The sequence below is a fragment of the Lepidochelys kempii genome, chromosome 1, assembly GCF_965140265.1.
Source record: "Lepidochelys kempii isolate rLepKem1 chromosome 1, rLepKem1.hap2, whole genome shotgun sequence".
Taxonomy (NCBI): domain Eukaryota; kingdom Metazoa; phylum Chordata; order Testudines; family Cheloniidae; genus Lepidochelys; species Lepidochelys kempii.
Genome location: NC_133256.1, coordinates 156,056,288 through 156,078,214, shown reverse-complemented (window position 1 = coordinate 156,078,214; position 21,927 = coordinate 156,056,288). Strand labels below are relative to the sequence as shown.

The following is a 21,927-nucleotide window of genomic DNA, read 5'->3' as shown; positions in this document are numbered from 1 at the left end:
ATCTTTAATTACAGTAGCACTAAAAGATGTTGCTATTATATAATATGAACTATATTATCATCTATGTTCCTCTTTTTAAATTAAGAAAAAAATGGCACACACTTCAAAGTCCTTTGAGTAACATCCATTTATTTCAATAAAGCCAGCTTCTTTCCCTTATTTATAAACTCCCTAAAATGTATAATTTTTTGGGGGGGTGGGGGAGGCACAATAATCTAACTACTTAATTTCCAGTACTGGTCACATGGAGATGAATCAAGGCACTAAATAAAGGCTATTCACTACAAAAACATTCAATTCAGTGCAGGTGTAGCTGACACAGTGCTTCAAATGATGAGCTCCCATCTTTAGTAACACTAGATAAGATAAACTGTTTGCCCTATTTTATTACTAGTGAAATGGACATCAAAACCGAAAACAACTAGAACTAGGGTGTGTCAGATGATCTGTGTTTGGAAGTCATCAGACTTTACTCCCACTACAAAAGGTTCTATTAAATGTAACCAGTAACAGATTGCTTCCAGGTCTCAGCAATCTGGAGAAGGAGGTTGACTCCTGGGCCTACTGAATCTGGGATACAGGAAGAAAAAGACAGCAACAAGATATAAAGCTATTGATAAGCACTACAGCTAGTAAGGTGCTATTTATTGCACCACAATATTTACAGAGTGAAGGCTTCCATGAAAAACAAATTTTAAAACCGGTTCCTCTGACTTCAAAATAGTTCAGTCCTTTTGACTCTTTGAAACTTTTTTGTGTGAACTGAAAAAAGCAATATACTGAACTATCATTTCCTTTGCACCAACAAAACCCAAACAAAATACCTTTTCTTTTGCATAAAACCAAGTAATGAACAACAACTTCACTAAGAACTGTAATAAACAGGTTGAACGCTTCAATAAAAACAACTTGTTTAAAAACGTAATAGCGATCTTAAAACGTTATCTGTTTTATCACTGTTTCTGGAGTTTTTCATAATTCAAGTGTTTCAGAAGATTCAGTGAGTTTTACAGAGCCAGCTATACTTTTACTTATTTATTAAAATAGCATAATTAAACTTTTAAAACTAAACGGGTATTTCCTCAAAGTTGGTGGCTCCATAGCATTACGTCTGACTATGAGGGACCATAGCCCCAGCAAGTTAAATCTTGGAGAAAAGGAGCTGGGAGATGTACTGATGCTCACTATCAGATTAACTGCTTAATTTCCAGTACTGGTCACATGGAGATGAATCAAGGCACTAAATGAAGACTGTTCACTACAAAAACATTCAATTCAGTGCAGGTGTAACTGACACAGTGCTTCAAATGGTGAGCTCCCAGCTTTAGTAACACTAGGTACCATAAGATAAAGATAAAGTTGTAAGGTTTTTACCAAAGCCTCCAATGTGGATGGAAGTGCTGTGCGTGCCTATGTGCACACACTCACACACACTTTTTTTTTCTGTTGCTTACTGGCTTCCAATGGTTTGATTAAAAACGTTAATGGGAGAACACCCCTCAGTTGATAAGTACAGTATCTGATTAGACTTTGTTTTTTGCCTTTTACTATACTTTAAAATGAAACACTTTCTTGAGTTGATAGTCCAGGAAATTACAGGCTATCACCATTTTGATTTCATCATGGGATGGGGTTTGGTCAAGGTAAGAAAACAAATCCAAAGAAAATGTATTTTAATACTTATGAGATTTTACTCTAACATCTACACATAGTGAGTATTGTATATTCTTGGATCAGAAATAGTATGACTCCCACTAAGTGCTCCTGGCATCTCTTTCTTTTACCCACCCCTATCTAACCTCATTTGTGGTATCAGTCTCATATTTTGTGATAACCCTTTGATTTATGGCCTGTATTCTGGGAAGTTTATATATTGTATTTTTTTCATTCAGTGCTAATTAGGATCAATTGAATTTTTTAGTATATTGGCAAATTTCTGCAATGAGGAGCTTTACATCCATTTCTACTAAATTTTCTAGCATTGAATATTTGTAGCATTGTGCGAAACCCCTTTTCACGGCAGCTCGTGCAACTGTGTCTTTATCTAATGCATTTTACAGTTCCTCAGCTGTAAAACGACCCATTAGCCATAATAGCTAAGTAAGGGACAAAATGCATTTATTCTAACGACTCCACCCTAAGCAGAACAACTTTGTATATATATTAAAAAGTAGCTGCTACCGGATTCTTTTTATGTATTTGACTGGACTTGCACTTGATTTCATGTAACCAATTATGTGGCAATGTGTCATCAATGAGTTCAGTGGCACTGAGGCCCCACTTTAGCAAATCACTTAAATGTGTGCTTAACTTTTAGCCTGTGCTTAAATCCCAAATCAAAGTTAAGCCTATGTTGAGTGCTTTGCTGAACAGGGATGGAACTTCTAAGCTTGTCATTGGTTTTTGTCTTGTGCTATTTGAATAACAAAAAAATGCTGCCGCATGATGCAGATGCAAGACACAACAACAAAACTGGCTAAAATTGATTTCAGAAGATTGTGTTCTGAGTCTTCTGCACAGACAATGGGCTTCACTGGTGAAGAACCATAACACCAGTGGGTAAAAGGAAGTTGTTGTTTCTATAAAAGTATATCTTCTCTGTCACTGTCTCCAACATTGTCACATTGCAAGCTATGTTACAAACACAAGAAAACTGGAAATGACAGCGTTATTACAGACATAAATCACAGCATTACAAAGTATATAATATAGCTGGTTTGGGGGTTTTTTAATTGAGGAAAGCAAGCTTAGCCCTAATAAATAATGAGAATTTCAAATAAATACACCAGTGCTCATGACAGAGCAGTAATTAATTTTAGCCTCTTTGGCTATGGAACTAGGTATACTGAGACCACAGCAATCTTTTCCCTTCTGCAGGGCCTATGGGAAGCTCAGTGGCTATTATTCACGGCAGCTGCAAACTCAGTTCTCTAGCACCTCCACTGAATTTGAATGAAAAATTCTAAAGCAGAATCTAATACACTCCACACAACTCCAATTGTCGTTGATTAGAAAGGACAGAGAAAAGAAATAGTAATAAAAATGAAATTTCTTATGTCTTCTGAAACACTAGAGTTATAAAAAGCATCAAAGTTTACTTTTAGCATACTAATTATTAGAGATGGGCTGAACGGGACCAGAAAGGTTGGGGCTATCCTTGAAAATAAAGATATAGTTCAGATGATTATTTTATTCCCGATGTATCACCAACGGGTCAGATGGTTTGGATCACTTTTGAAACACGTTACCAACAAAACCCTATGAAATAAATTAAACCTGTCATTCTTCTGGGAGCTCTTCTAGGATTATGTTCAGGCACCTAACAAACACCACATGCTTTTTTTCCAAATATTATTTGGATTGGGTTATCTGGCTTCAGGCAGGGATTCTGATACAGGTAACTAGACAGATTGAAATGATTCAATCCAAGTCCATCTCTCCTAATTACTCAATATGTATATTTTTAATCTGCAATAATATTTTGCATACCCTTGCAGCATAAAAATATGGGGAAAAAGTAAACAATTGATGTCATAATACTCCAATGACTATGTCTCTACACTTCACACTCCAGGATTTTGAGGTCTTCAAGCAGTTCTTGCGCCAGTGTTTGCAGCTCTGCGTTGCGGCTCTTTGACAGTGCTATGATACGTTGAAATGGCAAGGTGTCACGCATCTCAGGTGCTGACTTTGCTAAAACTTCTGGCTCTAGAATCACAGACTGGAGAAGCCGTAGAACATGCAGACACACTTCTGTATCTGGGTCTAGAAGTGAGGAAGAAAAGATTCCAGCTACTTGGTACATGCACCCTTATATGCCAGGACTAACATTATAGCTCTACATCACCATCCCTCATGGACCCTGGGTAAAGAGAGAGTGGCTAAAGTTCTGCTATTCTCAGCTGCTGAAATGGCTCTTTGGGGCTGGCTGGCCCCAGAATCTGAGAAGATATATAAGTGGCTTAAAACCACCACTGCTCTCCTCCTCAGTTTCCTGTGCTAAGCACTTGTTGCAGGGACCTGGTAATCAGGAATATGTTGTTCCCTTCTTCTTTACTCCAAATGTAGCAAATCCCACAGATATGTGGATTTATCAACAACTTCGTCAGTAGCCAAGATTTACAGTTTGCTGCAGTTTCACTTAGAACAGGATAAACTATGTCCCATTACTGTTTAGTCTGTTTTAAAACATTCATTCTGCAATTCTTATAAGGCTTTTCTTTATCTATATAAGGTTCAGATTCCATTTAAGCTCAATAAAACCTCAACTTTAATCAAATACACTTGGTAATAATATGCCAGTCCTCCAAATACTAAAAATGCAGTTGACACAAACTGAAGTATTGGGTACATTTGATTTTATGGTAGTGGGACAAACTGGTTTAACTGCTTAGGAACATGTCAGAAAAACATGCCTAGGAAGAGGTACAATTAATTTTTATTTCCATTGTTAAAGGAACAGGATGCACTTATTAATATTGAAATATTAGGAGTGATTCTATTTTAATTATACCCAACAGTCTGTTGGGGGGCTGTTTGTGCCTTTGCTAGATACATCCAGTAGGCGACTCCTTTTATGTTTATATTCTCTAGTTTGCATATTCCAAACTTGTATTTCTAACGTATTTGGTAGCTAAAATATCTATTTATTTGTATCATATGCTGTGCACTTCTACGGTGTCTGTCACTGTCATACCTAGATTTCAGTAAAGCCTTTGACAGAGTGTTGTACGAAAATGTTGAAAAAATTAACTGAAATTAGTTTGCATACCAGCATTGCCATGGGGACTGAAGTCTTGCAGTAGGACCACAAATCAAGTGCGGTGATAAATCACAATGCCCTGAGCTGGAAGGAGGTGTCAAGTGGGCTAAAGCAAGGTTCTCTTATTAGTCAGCTTACTTAACACAATTATTAATGATCTGAAATCACGGTAAGCAGAATGCTAATTAAATTCACATACATTAAATTGGGAGGTGTTGAAAACACCCAACAGGATAAGGAAACAGAACAGGGCCTAGAAAGGTGAGAAATATAGTCAAGAAATGACAAAAGATTTGTCCAGATGGGGAATTGTATGAAACAGTTCAGCAGAGCAGGCATTAAGCACTGGTGGCTTCTTCCAATTTTACCAATATGTTAGTTCAGGGGTCGGCAACCTATGGCACGCATGCCAAAGACGGTACGCAAGCCGATTTTTAATGGCACGCTGCTGCCTGCCAGGTTCCAGGCGCTGGCTCCGCTCAGCCTGCTGCTGAACCCAGGCCGGCAGCGGGCTGAGGGGGGCCGGTGGCCAGGACTCCGGCAGGCAGCAGCATGCCATTAAAAATCCTGCCCGCCCCGGCCCAGTCTTCTCCCCACCACCCGCGGGGCAGGGTGAAGAAGCTTGGTCCTGCCGGCTACTGCTGCAAGGCAGGCAAGGTCCCCGCTCCCCCGCCTCTTCCCCCAGGGTGCTGGGTTCCTGCCCCTCCTCCTCTCCCTCCCTGCCACTGATCAGCTGATGGCCCTTACGAGGGAGGGGGAGAAGCCGAGCCGCAGTGCACTTGCTGCTCTGGGGAGGAGGCGGAGAAGAGGTGGGGATGGGGCTGTGATGACGGGGGATGGAATCAGGGCATATCCCCCTCCAGCTCCCTGCCGTGAGCTGCTCTGGGCAGGGGACTGGGAGCACCCCCACGACCCTAGTCCATGCCCCCAGCCCTCTGTCCTGACCCCTGCACCCCCCCACACACTCCCAGCCTTCTGCCTGGACCCCTGCACCCCCCCACACAAACTCCCAGCCCTCTGCCTGGACCCCTGCACCTCCCACACACCCCAGCCTCCTGCACTGACCCCTGCACCCCCCCACAACCCCAGCCCCGACTCCAGCCCTTCCTCCACATACCCAGCCCCGCCATGCCCTGACTTTTGCACCCCCCACATTCCCACCCCCACCCTGAGCACCAAACAGGAGCCCCTGCACCCTCCTGCCCACATTCCCACCTGCACCCCTCGCACCAAATGGGAGCTGCCCAGGTAAGCACTCCACACCCAAACCTCCTGCCACAACCCTGAGCCCCCTCCCTCATTCTCGCTCCTGGCCAGACCCTACACTCCAACCCCCAGCCTGCTCCTTCACCCCCAGCCCTGTGCTCAGTGCACTCCCACCCTCAGCTCAGTGCAGAGAGAGAGGAAGAGAATGGGCTAGAACCAGGGAGAAGGTAGGTACCCACTCTATGTGGGCAGGGCCGGGATCCCAGACCGGCAGCAGGCCGAGTGGCAGCGGGCTGAGGCGCTCAGCCCACTGCTGGTCTGGGGTCCCGGCCGCCGGCCCTGCTCAGCCCACTGCCGGTCTGGGGTTCTGGTTGCCAGCCCCTTGCCAGCTGGGGTCCTGGCCACCGGCCCCGCTCAGCCTGCTGCTGGCCTAAGTGAACGGAACCCCAGGCCGGCAACGGGCTGAGCTGGCTGGTGGCGTAAGATCAGCATTTTAATTTAATTTTAAATGAAGCTTCTTAAACATTTTGAAAACCTTGTTTACTTTACATACGACAATAGTTTAGTTATATGATGTATAGACTTATAGAAAGAGACCTTCTAAAAAATGTTAAAATGTATTACTGGCACGCAAAACCTTAAATTCAAGTGAATAAATGAAGACTCGGCACACCACTGTTCATCACACGTTCTTGTCAACTGCTGGAAATGGCCTACCTTGATTATCACTACAAAAGGTTTTTTTTCTCTCCTGCTGGTAATAGCTCACCTTACCCGATCACTCGTGCTACAGTGTGTACGGTAACACCCACTGTTTCATGCTCTCTGTGTATATAAAATCTCCCCACTGTATTTTCCACTGCATGCATCCGATGAAATGAGCTGTAGCCCACGAAAGCTTATGCTTAAATAAATTTGTTAGTCTCTAAGGTGCCACAAGTACTCCTTTTCTTATTAATTGCATTGGGGCTGTCATGGAGAAAGGTCCTGTGCACTGAGAGTAAGGATAGCAAAATATGGTCCAGTGAGGAGGAAAAGAAGCTTACTGAAATGAACTGGATATAGTTAGTCACACCCCTCTTGTGTTTCATCTATAAAACAAGTCTACTACTTTTAGTACCTCACAGAAGAGTTGTGAGGCTTAGTATATATAAGTTGCTTTTAAATCCTTGATAAAAGGTGCTATGTTAGCAATACTATATGTATTTACATTAGTATTATCTGCAAACATTAGAAGTGTGTAAATACTAAGGAAGAGAGGAATTGCCTAAGGGGGTATAACACTATGCAACAAAGGTAAGGGAAATTATATTTAGCTGCACAATAGGAAAATTTTCCAGTGAAATCTACTGGATTCTGGGAAGAGTCTCCAATGGCAGTCAGACTCCCTATTGGTTGAATCACTTGAATGAAGACTATATTAGGCACTTGGTAAATATAATGCTGCATCACAAGAGGTATGGATAAGATGAACTCCTCTCTGATTTCTATTGTTCTACATGTATTCCAAGATACTTAGAATTACACAAATGGATACATGTTAAAACACATACACCTTATCATGACTGTGTATGGTTTTGGAAATCTGTTTGTTAGGGACAATTATATTTTTGTAATTTTCTACTTGGATTTTAAATCATACTCAAACAGCCCTTTTTTGATCTCCCCAGTTTCATTAAGGATTTCTCTTTTAAAAGAAAATAAATGTTAGCAGCGAACAGACAAAAGGAAAAGTAAGTATGGCAGGAATCTTCATTACTCAGCATTATCTTTATTACAATAGCTTCCAGATTTAAAGGAGTACTTGTGGCACCTTAGAGTCTAACCAATTTATCTGAGCATAAGCTTTCGTGAGCTACAGCTCACTTCATCGGATGCATACTGTGGAAAGTGTAGAAGATCTTTTCATATACACACAAAGCATGAAAAAATATATAAAAAGATTTTCTACACTTTCCACAGTATGCATCCGATGAAGTGAGCTGTAGCTCACGAAAGCTTATGCTCAAATAAATTGGTTAGTCTCTAAGGTGCCACAAGTACTCCTTTTCTTTTTGCGAATACAGACTAACACGGCTGTTACTCTGAAACCTTCCAGATGTAGTCATTTCTATACTAGTTGAGTGATTTTATTTACACAAAGCCAAAAAAAGCCTTAGCTGTAATCATATCACTGCATCACATCCTCCCAACAACTGGCGCATACATTTCTTAGCTAACATATTCAAGTCTAATCATTAAAAATGTGAAAAAATGTGAAAAAATGTGGCTGCTTGTCTTGGTCTTGAACAGCATGTGTAATATAAGCCTACCACAATTATAACATACTGATGCGATTTTAACAAGGTACTGAAACTGTTTAACTTTGCTGACGTTTTGTTAACTGCTAACGAGGTACTGTCTGTCGTCACTGGCACTCAGTCACTGACAAAAACAGCTGATAAAGCAGGCAGATTTTACAGTCACATCTGTCATTAGGAGTGTGCTCTCAGATGAACTATTCCCTACAGCAGGGTTTAAGTAATTGCATTACATCAATGCGAAACAGCTTATCTACAATTGGCTCTGTGCATGGTGTGAATCTGATGTACATGTGCCTATGACATTTCCTGGCCAACCTGGATGCAATATTTATTGCTAGCAAATGATTTGCAATAGAGTTTAAGGCTCTGCCTACACCAGGACAATATTACAAAAGTTTCACACCTTGGCTAACACTACTTCAGCACCACCAGAGTTAGCAATCCTGGGAGATCTAGTGTGGAGGGGCCACCAGCTGCTGCCCCCATTTTAAGCACTCTCTCACTACCCATGCTCACACTAGGTCTAACTGATGGTGAGGCAAGCTGATAGCAATATAAGGAGCTTTTGTACAGGTGGGCTAATGCCTGTAGACCTGAACCAGTGTCAGCAATAGCAGAGAGATTTTGAAAAATTTCCCTACTGTTGATAGGGCCAAAGAGATAAGAGGTGACATAATAAACAAAGTATCTGCGGTGGGGAAAATGCTAACAAAGAAAGCATTTACAAAGAATGAGCTCTGCTGCAGCAAGTCCTAATATTGAAAGTCTGCTTTTTCTGCATACCATACCCTTTTATATTCTCTTTTTTTCACACCAGTTCCTGTATAACTGGTGTCAGTTCAATCTTCCCTTTTGTCAGGGGACTGTTCTCATTGCTATCTGAGGAGATCAGCCAGTCAGCAATCCCATCTGTTAGGGCCAAAACTAGTTTCCACATGTGTAAATCCATTAAAGCCAACAGTGCTACTCTAGATTCACATCAGAGCTGAGAATTTGGCCCATCTCCTCCACAACATGCCTGATTACTCACTGGACATGGAAGTGAGGGTCCAGAGGTCTTTCACACGGCAAAGTGATGCACTGTGCATGTACCTCTTAGCTGCACAAATAGCTAATTATTTCTTATACTGATGGTCCACTGAAACACTAAAATATATTTATCAGATTAAGTTTAGAACCTTTAAGATTTCTTATAAATAAAGACAAACATAAATTTTCTGTGCTATTCATGAGAGACTTGATTTGGAGGAATTTGTTTTTAGGCAAGAAGATGAAGACTCAGGCATTAAATGAGTGCTGAGATGAATATGGTCCTGAAGTGGTTAAGGGCACTCTTCTGAAAACCGATTTCAAAGTCTGAAGAATTTGAACTGTTTGAGAGTTGGCTAGTGTGAGAATTAGAGAATCTAAGAATTAGAGGATTTGATTAATAAGACATTGGGCTAATAGAAAGCCAAGATGACTTCTAAAAGAGGTGCTACCATGAGAAGGACCTGGATCTTCAAAAAATTCTGAGACACACAGACAATCCAAACAGAAAAACTATATACTGGAAATGTTTAGGATCAGTCATGAAAAGCAAATATTGAAGGTGGCAGGGAGTATTAGGAAAGTGAAGGTATGTTTCACTGAGAACTACAGAGTAGAGATAGTCATTTGCTGAAACTTCTTGGATCAACAATAAGAGTTTTCAAATAGAACTATGACAGTTTCAGGAGAAAAACTGAGAGACGAGCGATCTAAGAACACTCGAGCTTCCTGCCCTCCTTTGTTTTATGAAATACCTGAGTAATTTCCCTAGAACTGAGGGGAATATGGCACAGTGATAATCCCTCCAATTTCTGTAACACCTCTGAGTTCAAATTCAACAGCACCAATCTTTTGGCAGTGATCAAAAAAAAAAAAAAGAAAAGTTGCCATAAAGTAAGAGATAATAATGAAGGGGAATACCAGAGTGTGATGGAGAAGTTGCCCCTCTCTGGTATGTAAAGGGTTTTAAAGCAAACCTGGGGAGGCTGTGCAGGAGGCAGCCAATAAGAAAAAGGCTTTAGTGCCAGCCAATTAGGGGAAGGTTTATTGGAGGAGCCAGTCACGGCCAGGCTGGCCCATATAAGAAGGGGCTGCTGAGCAGAGGAGGAGGCAATCACTCCCTGAAGGGCAAGGGAGGAGGAGGAGGACTATAGACAGACCAGTGCTGGGCAGGGTCAGTAGAGTATGAGAAAGCTCCAGGCTGACAGCTGCCAAACTGAGGCCCTGATACAAGGGCAGAGGAGGTGCTGGGGCTGTGAGGAAGTAGCCCAGGGAAGGAGACGGCAGAGTTGGAGGAGGGGTAGTACCTGGCTGTTGGCTATAGGGTCCCTGGGTTGGAGCCTGGAGTAGGGGGTGGGCCTGGACTCCCCTCTCCTTTGCCCCCACTGGCCACTGAGGGAAGTGGCCCATGCACTGACTGCAGTCTGCCACTGAGATGAGTGGCTAGAACCTGGACTGCAGATTGCCACTGAGGCAAGTGGTTAGACTGAGGATTGTTGGTCCCCCAGAAGGAGGGAAAGAACCAAGTGAGGCACAGCCAGAGGGCTGTGTCCAGAAGAGGACCTGGGTCCTGGGCAAGGAAACAGGAGTGACAACGGGAGAGACACCTCCTGAGGAGGGCGCACTGGCAACCACGAGCTAATTGCCAGGACAGCCAACAGGAGGCACCGCAATGGTGAGTCGTGCCCTGTCACACAGAGAATAGCCCAATGAATTCCCTATATGCTCCTTTTTCTTGTAATTGATTTAGCCCAGGAGAAGTGGCAAATCTGAGCCCACTCCCAATCAGTAACACTTAGGCCAACTGCTTCTCCTTGATGCTTGGTGATTAACAGAGAAAGGTGTTCTTGGTCTAGCACTTTGTAAGAGAGAAGATGAGACATATTGTATTTGGAGGAATGAAGCACTAAGAAATCAGAAGTCTCAAAAGGCTTTGTATCAGAAAGAAAATTTATGTTGCTGAGAAAGATGGAGCTTCTTTATATCTGCAGATAATATAATAGCATTAGCCAGGACCAACCACAGAGACACTGGCCTTTGAAAAGCGCTCATATCACACAGGTCCTCAAGAAGGTGTCAGCGTCCTGTGATTGTAGACAAATTGCGCTTCTTGAGATGGGAGAACATGAGAAGAGACCCTACCTTCACCTCAAATTGCACCACAAACAAAGAAACTTGAGCTACTTCATTAATTCATTTAGGCTTGGGGCTGGCCTTTCTACCCCCTAGAGATTTGTGAGTGATGCCCATGTGACCACAGAAGCTTTCAAAGCTATAGTTAAGGATTTGTTCATTTTTCAGATTATAATCAATACTGCTTATCCACTGGATCCTTTAGGACTGCACCATTCCACAGGGATTACTTTTGTACAAAAACAAGCTAAGAAGGAGAAGCATTAACTTCAGCAGGTGTGTCAAATGTTAGCTTTTATTCTCTTGTAATTTATACAGTCTATTACAGACACAGCTACTACAATCTATTTCTGCTGTGAGAGAGGCCATTTGGCATCATCAACATTTTCTAGACATTGGGATAGGGAAACCCAGCTCTTCCTAAAGATTTTTCATCTATTTGGGATCTCTTCTTAATATCCAAGGATTTAATGACAACAGGAATCAGTTCATCAGCTTTGCTATCTTGAAAAAGTCTCCTAGGGTATGTCTACACTACGGAATAAGGTCGAATTTATAGAAGTCGGTTTTTTAGAAATCGGTTTTATATATTCGAGTGTGTGTGTCCCCACAGAAAATGCTCTAAGTGCATTAACTCGGCAGAGCGCTTCCACAGTACCGAGGCTAGAGTCGACTTCCGGAGCGTTGCACTGTGGGTAGCTATCCCACAGTCTCCGCTGCCCATTGGAATTCTGGGTTGAGATCCCAATGCCTGATGGGGCTAAAACATTGTCGCAGGTGGTTCTGGGTACATATCGTCAGGCCCCCGTTCCCTCCCTCCCTCCCTCCGTGAAAGCAAGGGCAGACAATCATTTCGCGCCTTTTTTCCTGAGTTACCTGTGCAGACGCCATACCACTGCAAGCATGGAGCCCGCTCAGGTAACCGTCACCCTATGTCTCCTGGGTGCTGGCAGACGCGGTACGGCATTGCTACACAGTAGCAGCAACCCCTTGCCTTGTGGCAGCAGACGGTACAGTACGACTGGTAGCCTTCATCGTCATGTCCGAGGTGCTCCTGGTCGCCTCTGTGAGGTCGATCAGGAGCGCCTGGGCAGACATGGGCGCAGGGACTAAATTTGGAGTGACTTGACCAGGTCATTCTCTTTAGTCCTGCAGTCAGTCCTATTGAACCGTCTTATGGTGAGTGGGCAGGCGATACGGACTGCTAGCAGTCGTACTGTACCATCTTCTGCTGAGCAGCCATGAGATGTGGATGGCATGCAGTCCTTCTGCACCATCTGCTGCCAGCCAAAGATGTAAAAGATAGAGGGAGTGGATCAAAACAAGAAATAGACCAGATTTGTTTTGTACTCATTTGCTTCCCCCCCTCCCCTGTCTAGGGGACTCATTCTTCTAGATCACACTGCAGTCACTTACAGAGAAGGTGCAGCGAGGTAAATCTAGCCATGTATCAATCAGAGGCCAGGCTAACCTCCTTGTTCCAATAACGACAATAACTTAGGTGCACCATTTCTTATTGGAACCCTCCGTGAAGTCCTGCCTGAAATACTCCTTGATGTAAAGCCACCCCCTTTGTTGATTTTAGCTCCCTGAAGCCAACCCTGTAAGCGCCCCTCCCAGCGTCAGAGCAATGGCAAACAATCGGGCATCTGAGAGTGCTGTCCAGAGCAGTCACAATGGAGCACTCTGATGGGGCTAAAACATTGTCGCGGGTGGTTCTGGGTACGTATCGTCAGGCCCCCATTCCCTCCCTCCCTCCGTGAAAGCAAGGGCAGACAATCATTTCGCGCCTTTTTTCCTGAGTTACCTGTGCAGACGCCATACCACGGCAAGCATGGAGCCCGCTCAGGTAACCGTCACCCTATGTCTCCTGGGTGCTGGCAGACGCGGTACGGCTTTGCTGCACAGTAGCAGCAACCCATTGCCTTCTGGCAGCAGACGGTGCAATACGATTGGTAGTCGTCCTCGTCGTGTCCGAAGTGCTCCTGGCCACGTCGGCTGGGAGCGCCTGGGCAGACATGGGCGCAGGGACTAAATTTGGAATGACTTGACCAGGTCATTCTCTTTAGTCCTGCAGTCAGTCCTATTGAACCGTCTTATGGTGAGCGGGCAGGCGATACGGACTGCTAGCAGTCGTACTGTACCATCTTCTGCCAGGCAGGCAAGAGATGAGGATGGCTAGCAGTCGTACTGTACCATCTTCTGCCAAGCAGCCATGAGATGTGGATGGCATGCAGTCCTTCTGCACCGTCTGCTGCCAGCCAAAGATGTAAAAGATAGAGGGAGTGGATCAAAACAAGAAATAGACCAGATTTGTTTTGTACTCATTTGCTTCCCCCCCTCCCCTGTCTAGGGGACTCATTCTTCTAGATCACACTGCAGTCACTTACAGAGAAGGTGCAGCGAGGTAAATCTAGCCATGTATCAATCAGAGGCCAGGCTAACCTTCTTGTTCCAATAAGAACAATAACTTAGGTGCACCATTTCTTATTGGAACCCTCCGTGAACTCCTGCCTGAAATACTCCTTGATGTAAAGACACCCACTTTGTTGATTTTAGCTCCCTGAAGCCAACCCTGTAAGCCGTGTCGTCAGTCGCCCCTCCCTCTGTCAGAGCAACGGCAGACAATCGTTCCGCGCCTTTTTTCTGTGCGGACGCCATACCAAGGCAAGCATGGAGGCCGCTCAGCTCACTTTGGCAATTAGGAGCACATTAAACACCACATGCATTATCCAGCAGTATATGCAGTACCAGAACCTGGCAAAGCGATACCGGGCGAGGAGGCGACGTCAGCGCGGTCACGTGAGTGATCAGGACATGGACACAGATTTCTCTGAAAGCATGGGCCCTGCCAATGCATGCATCATGGTGCTAATGGGGCAGGTTCATGCTATGGAATGCCGATTCTGGGCTCGGGAAACAAGCACAGACTGGTGGGACTGCATAGTGTTGCAGGTCTGGGACGATTCCCAGTGGCTGCGAAACTTTCGCATGCGTAAGGGCACTTTCATGGAACTTTGTGACTTGCTTTCCCCTGCCCTGAGGCGCATGAATACCAAGATGAGAGCAGCCCTCACAGTTGAGAAGCGAGTGGCGATAGCCCTGTGGAAGCTTGCAACACCAGACAGCTACCGGTCAGTTGGGAATCAATTTGGAGTGGGCAAATCTACTGTGGGGGCTACTGTGATGCAAGTAGCCCACGCAATCAAAGATGTGCTGATATCAAGGGTAGTGACCCTGGGAAATGTGCAGGTCATAGTGAATGGCTTTGCTGCAATGGGATTCCCTAACTGTGGTGGGGCTATAGACGGAACCCATATCCCTATCTTGGCACCGGAGCACCAAGCCGCCGAGTACATAAACCGCAAGGGGTACTTTTCGATAGTGCTGCAAGCTCTGGTGGATCACAAGGGACGTTTCACCAACATCAACGTGGGATGGCCGGGAAAGGTGCATGATGCTCGCATCTTCAGGAACTCTGGTCTGTTTCAAAAACAGCAGGAAGGGACTTTATTCCCAGACCAGAAAATAACTGTTGGGGATGTTGAAATGCCTATATGTATCCTTGGGGACCCAGCCTACCCCTTAATGCCATGGCTCATGAAGCCGTACACAGGCAGCCTGGACAGTAGTCAGGAGCTGTTCAACTACAGGCTGAGCAAGTGCAGAATGGTGGTAGAATGTGCATTTGGACGTTTAAAGGCGCGCTGGCGCAGTTTACTGACTCGCTTAGACCTCAGCGAAACCAATATTCCCACTGTTATTACTGCTTGCTGTGTGCTCCACAATATCTGTGAGAGTAAGGGGGAGACGTTTATGGCGGGGTGGGAGGTTGAGGCAAATCGCCTGGCTGCTGGTTACGCGCAGCCAGACACCAGGGCGGTTAGAAGAGCACAGGAGGGCGCGGTATGCATCAGAGAAGCTTTGAAAACCAGTTTCATGACTGGCCAGGCTACGGTGTGAAAGTTCTGTTTGTTTCTCCTTGATGAAACCCCCCGCCCCTTGATTCACTCTACTTCCCTGTAAGCTAACCACCCGCCCCTCCTCCCTTCAATCACTGCTTGCAGAGGCAATAAAGTCATTGTTGCTTCACATTCATGCATTCTTTATTCATTCATCACACAAATAGGGGGATGACTACCAAGGTAGCCCAGGAGGGGTGGTGGAGGAGGGAAGGAAAATGCCACACAGCACTTTAAGCACAGCACTTTAAAAGTTTACAACTTTAAAATTTATTGAATGACAGCCTTCTTTTTTTTGGGCAATCCTCTGTGGTGGAGTGGCTGGTTGGCCGGAGGCCCCCCCACCGCGTTCTTGGGCGTCTGGGTGTGGAGGCTATGGAACTTGGGGAGGAGGGCGGTTGGTTACAGAGGGGCAGCAGTGGCAGTCTGTGCTCCAGCTGCCTTTGCTGCAGCTCAACCATACACTGGAGCATACTGGTTTGGTCCTGCAGCAGCCTCAGCATTGAATCCTGCCTCCTCTCATCACGCTGCCGCCACATTTGAGCTTCAGCCCTGTCTTCAGCCCGCCACTTACTCTCTTCAGCCCGCCACCTCTCCTCCCGGTCATTTTGTGCTTTCCTGCACTCTGACATTATTTGCCTCCACGCATTCGTCTGTGCTCTGTCAGTGTGGGAGGACAGCATGAGCTCGGAGAACATTTCATCGCAAGTGTGTTTTTTTTTCTTTCTAAGCTTCACTAGCCTCCGGGAAGGAGAAGATCCTGTGATCATTGAAACACATGCAGCTGGTGGAGAAAAAAAAAAGGGACAGCGGTATTTAAAAAGACACATTTTATAAAACAGTGGCTACACTCTTTCAGGGTAAACCTTGCTGTTAACATTACATACATAGCACATGTGCTTTCGTTACAAGGTCGTATTTTGCCTCCTCCCACCGCGTGACTACCCTCTCAACCTTCCCCCCTCCCTGTGGCTAACAGCGGGGAACATTTCTGTTTAGCCACAGGCAAACAGCCCAGCAGGAATGGGCTCCTCTGAGTGTCCCCTGAAGAAAAGCACTCTATTTCAACCAGGTGACCATGAATTATATCTCACTCTCCTGAGGATAACACAGAGAGATAAAGAACGGATTTTGGTTGAATGCCAGCAAACATACACTGCAATGCTTTGTTCTACAATGATTCCCGAGTACGTGTTACTGGCCTGGAGTGGTAAAGTGTCCTACCATGAAGGACGCAATAAGGCTGCCCTCCCCAGAAACCTTTTGCAAAGGCTTTAGGACTACATCTAGGAGAACCGCAAATGCCAGGGCAAAGGAATCCTTTCACATGCTTGCTTTTAAACCATGTATAGTATTTTAAAAGGTACACTCACCAGAGGTCCCTTCTCCGCCTGCTGGGTCCAGGAGGCAGCCTTGGGTGGGTTCGGGGGGTACTGGCTCCAGGTCTAGGGTGAGAAACAGTTCCTGGCTGTTGGGAAAACCGGTTTCTCCGCTTGCTTGCTGTGAGCTATCTACAACCTCCTCCTCCTCATCATCTTCTTCGTCCCCAAAACCTGCTTCCGTATTGCCTCCATCTCCATTGAAGGAGTCAAACAACACGGCTGGGGTAGTGGTGGCTGAACCCCCTAAAATGGCATGCAGCTCATCATAGAAGCGGCATGTTTGGGGCTCTGACCCAGAGCGGCTGTTCGCCTCTCTGGTTTTCTGGTAGGCTTGCCTCAGCTCCTTCAGTTTCACGCGGCACTGCTTCGGGTCCCTGTTATGGCCTCTGTCCTTCATGCCCTGGGAGATTTTCACAAAGGTTTTGGCATTTCGAAAACTGGAACGGAGTTCTGATAGCACGGATTCCTCTCCCCAAACAGCGATCAGATCCCGTACCTCCCGTTCGGTCCATGCTGGAGCTCTTTTGCGATTCTGGGACTCCATCATGGTCACCTGTGCTGATGAGCTCTGCATGGTCACCTGCAGCTTGCCACGCTGGCCAAACAGGAAATGAGATTCAAAAGTTCGCGGTTATTTTCCTGTCTACCTGGCCAGTGCATCTGAGTTGAGAGTGCTGTCCAGAGCGGTCAGAATGGAGCACTCTGGGATAGCTCCCGGAGGCCAATACCATCGAATTGTGTCCACAGTACCCCAAATTCGAGCCGGCAACGTCGATTTAAGCGCTAATCCACTTGTCAGGGGTGGAGTAAGGAAATCGATTTTAAGAGCCCTTTAAGTCGAAATAAAGGGCTTCATTGTGTGGACAGGTGCAGGTTTACATCGATTTAACGCTGCTAAATTCGACCTAACGTCCTAATGTAGACCAGGGACTAGAGTCAGATAGGAAAGAAGAAATCTCTCCTTCCTTCAAATGAAAAAATAGTGGCGGGAGGAAAATAATGAGCCTTCTTTGAATTAAACTGAATATTTTTTGCTTACTTCTCTTTCTTGGAAGGAATATTCTTGTTTAGATTTCCTCCAAAGGGGATTGGCTCTCGACTGACAAGTTCAGGGAGGGCTGGTAAGGAGTGTAATTAGGCATGCCACAGGAAGGGAAACCCAGAGAAAGGCTCCTGGGATATAAATCCATAAACGCTTTGAAATTTCAGGTCATAGGCACTTGCAGGGTAGAGAGGGTGAAGAGTATCAGAAGGGCCTGTAATGGCAGTGGTAGAAGTCAGAGGATGACTCTGAGGGCTCCTTGAGTGGGAACTTTGAAGGCCTTGAGAGAAAGCTTGAGGAGCTATGGAAAGTCCAGGCATCACAGGGGCGATACCACCTTTACCCAGTCTGCTCTTTGCAGGAGTCCCCTCCTTTACTGAAACACAAGCAGAGTAACCCTGAGAATATATAAACTAGTGCTCCAGCCACTTTCTAAGAAGTGTGTGGAAAATGGAAGCAGGCAGGGCTGGGGTGCCTGATGTCTCTGAAATCATGGGTCCTGGCCTGGGAGGCTGGGCCCTGCAAGCAGTGGAAGGAAGGAACAAGAAGGGAAAAGAGAGAAATGAAAAAACAAAACTGCTAAGGCAATTTGAAAAGGTGAAGAAAGCCCTGAGCGCAGCAAAAACTGCCTGGACCTCCTGCTAAAGAAGATAATGGGAGTGAGGGTAGATCCTGGGCTCATCCTTTGTTCAGTACTGTGGGTCCAGTTGCGCAAACTACTCAGCCATCTCTGTCAACTGGAAGCAGGCCTTCTCAGCACTCAGGCATCTGAACTGGCCGGTGCACACTGCCTGGGAATCCTTGTCCTTTCTCAGAATTTAAGAACTTCAGAGAGTGAAGGTATTATATAAGCCTGTCTTTTTCTCTCACTCCAGACACAGATGAGTGATACCTTTAGAATGCAGAACAGCCTTTCAACCTCTTTTTCATCAACAATTGCAAATTAAATACTATCAATTGTATATCATACTTTGTCTGCTTATGTGACCATAGGAGCTTTAATTAAAAAATAAAATCAGATCAGATATCTAGCTCCAAGCAAGATTAATTTATTCTATCAACGTCTTTTGAATGGGACATTTGGGAGCTTCAGTCACCTCAGTTTTGTTAGAATAATGCCCGAAATATTAGCTTGACAAAGAAGGAAATGTGGAGCAATGTGTATAAGGTTTCTATGTACTGCAGGGCAAAAAACCATATAATCAAATTCTTCCACTTAGCAATTCATCTCCCCCAGCTATGTATAAATCTATAAAATGGGTATGATATTTTACAGTGGTGTTGTGAGGTTTAATGAACTGTGATCCTTTGAAGAAAAAGTTATTTGATGATGAGCCTGAGTACATAATTTTCATATAAAAATATATGTGAGAGCCCTGTGGCATATAGGAAATCCCTAAGTTTATTGAAATACTATAGATCAAACAACTCCAAGTGTCAAATTCAATCCTTGCATCAGCAGGTGCAACTCCCATTAATTTCTATTATTATTATTTGTACTACAATAGCCTCGCTGCACTAGGCACTGTACAAACACAGACAAACCCAGTGCTGAAGAGCTTAAAAGACACGTGCGAAGAGAAACCATCACAGAGAGGAAAATTTACTTACATGGGGCCACACAAGTGGCAGAGCTGGGAATACAACCTATGTCTCCTGACTTTCAATCCAATGCCCCATTCACTAGACCAGTAGTTCTCAAACTTTTGTACTGGTGACCCCTTTCATATAGCAGACCTCTGAGTGTGACCCTCCCCTTATAAATTAAACACTTTTAAATATATTTAACACCATTATAAATGCTGGATGCAAAGTGGGGTTTGGGGTGGAGGCTGACAGCTCACAACCCACCCCCATGTAATAACCTCACAACCCCCGAGGGGTACTGACCCCCAGTTTGAGAACCCCTGCACTAGACCATGATGGATCTCATCAATGAGAGCTGGCCTCACACCAGGGATGTGTTTAGTTGCAAAGGTTAATTTGTTTCAAGATCAAAGACAGACTGACCTTGCCCTACATAGTTTTCAGCAATTACATTTTTATAGTGTCTCATAGATCAAAGATATCTATTTTAAAGTTCATAGATGCAAGTACAGGTGGCTGTCTTCCATTTGCTTTATCAGATTCCTCCCCTCTCCACACTGGGATACTGCCATCAATAACTCTTACATGAATTGAATGTTATACACTAGAATCATTGATAGAAATACTTATATTCATTCCTTCAGTTATTTCCCTCTCTTTGGATCTTTATTATCTCATAAAATTTAAATAGAACAAGGTCACAGATCCGAATTTCTACTCGGCTATTATCTGTATGTATTAACAGCTATTATCAAAAAGTCCACAATTTGAACTGTTGTAACAATCTTACCGTTCAATAGCCACCAAAGTAATGGAATAAAACCTGGACTTTCACTAATGTACTTCAAGCCTTTCACGTTGATGCTCACATTGTACAGTGACATCAGAATTAGCCTAAAATAAAATTAAAAAGGTGATTAAATTGCTTCTTTAACTGCATCGCATTACAATAACTGCATCCAATACTTACGATAAGCATCTACAGCTGGCTAGATACAGATACATATTTCAACCTCTATAAGATACAAAGATATGTACTTATGTCATATTATACACATACAGCTACATGAATGCAACAGTGTGTGAGACTTTATTTAAATTTATAAAATCAAAATATTTTAAAAATATGTAAAAGTCAGTCAATTTAGCAGCATTTAAATTTCTCTGAACTGAATGGGACTATTAACATGAGTAGGGCAAGCAGGATTTGGCCTTACATGATCACTCACCATATGCAACAGAATCCTCTTAACTGGGACTCCCCAGAAGGAAGCCTATCATCCTGATTAAGCTGCTTGTCTCAACAAATGAAAGGGCCACTTAAGAAAAAAAAAGGCTGCAAAGATTTTATAACAATTACTATAATGAATCAAAAGAACTAAATGAAATTTGCTGCATTTCATTCATGGTTCTTTTGATCTTTGACAAATTCTGTATTTTTTAAAAAAAAAAAACCACAGCAGCTTAGAATTTCACATCTTAAATACCTAGCTATGCATCTCTTAATCGTCTGACACTGGCCACTCGTGTCCCTGTCAAACAAAGTTTATGCTAATTCTATACCAATTAAAGCAGCAGTCAGTCATTCTATATTATGAGGTTAAACCTGTTCTCTGGAAGACATTCTGATAAAGCAGCTGTCCCGAATCTAAGAGGTGCTGAGCACCCTGACTTCAGTGGGAGCTGAGGTCACTCAACACTTTAAGGGATCAGGCTACAGGTAAAGCACACTCTAAAACAAAATCCAACAGAGAGGTTATTAAAAGAGAAAAGGTGAGACTCCATTGTAGTACACTCTCTTTGCCAAGCAATGTGTCTTAATAGCCAGTGGGACGATGAAATTATCCCAGGCAGGCACAACGCCTCCTGGAGTGCCACCCTTAAAGAAGGCACAGTAGTATCTTCTGCCAAACAGAGCCAACTCCACTGGCTGTTGTGGACAGGGTAGGGGCCACACCCATCTTTTTTTCATCCCACACTGTTAAGTCTAGGGCTAGCAGAAGCACTGGACTCTAGAGTCTTTGCTGAAGGGACTCATAAGGACTGTATGTCTGGCTTCTGTGCAGAAGGCAAGGGGGTATTATGGGAGAAGAGACACTTCTTGTTTCCCTGCTCACGCTTGCTTAGGCATGAAGCAGCCAGGCAAAATTCAGGGCCAACATATATAAGCCACTAAGAGTAACTGTTGCAGCCACAGAAAAGCAACAAGCCTGGAGTGTACTGTTTTCTCAGCTAACTGCCAATCCAAATGTCAAGAGTGAAGGGGATGATTCTGGCCCCAGCTCTGGCAACATATAAGACTTGCAAGAGGTTGGAGAAGTCCCCTGAAATAGGAGCAGCATAGGACTTAGGCAGCCTCCCTCATCAGCCCTAGCATAGGGCCTGCACCAAAGCAGATACAGAGGGAGGGGACATATCCACAGCGCATAGTACTCCAAGGGATTCTGGACTGCTGCAGGGCTGCTCTAATTTATGCCAAGGGCTGAAATGAGGATGCAACAGTGATGTAAAGCCACCACTG

At 44.4% G+C, this 21,927-nt stretch overlaps 1 protein-coding gene across 5 annotated transcripts in view; it reads right to left on the bottom strand.

The window, feature by feature from the left end:
* Window positions 1-21,927, bottom strand: part of HSF2BP (heat shock transcription factor 2 binding protein) — a 145,109-nt gene that overhangs the window by 84,440 nt on the left and 38,742 nt on the right. For 2 of the 5 annotated variants that reach the window (XR_012160721.1, XR_012160725.1), the window contains 3 exons: window positions 20,197-20,300; window positions 16,769-17,372; window positions 16,137-16,179 (listed from right to left, as the gene is read on the bottom strand). Coding sequence is in view for 2 of the 5 variants with exons in the window: in XM_073359311.1 (XP_073215412.1) it covers window positions 17,155-17,372; window positions 20,197-20,300 (322 nt within the window). In the remaining 3 variants the exon portion in view is untranslated. Of the gene's footprint in view, window positions 1-3,080; window positions 3,766-16,136; window positions 16,180-16,344; window positions 17,373-20,196; window positions 20,301-21,927 lie in introns of those variants that run through there. The other 3 variants (XM_073359320.1, XM_073359311.1, XR_012160726.1) reach the window with 3 other exon arrangements.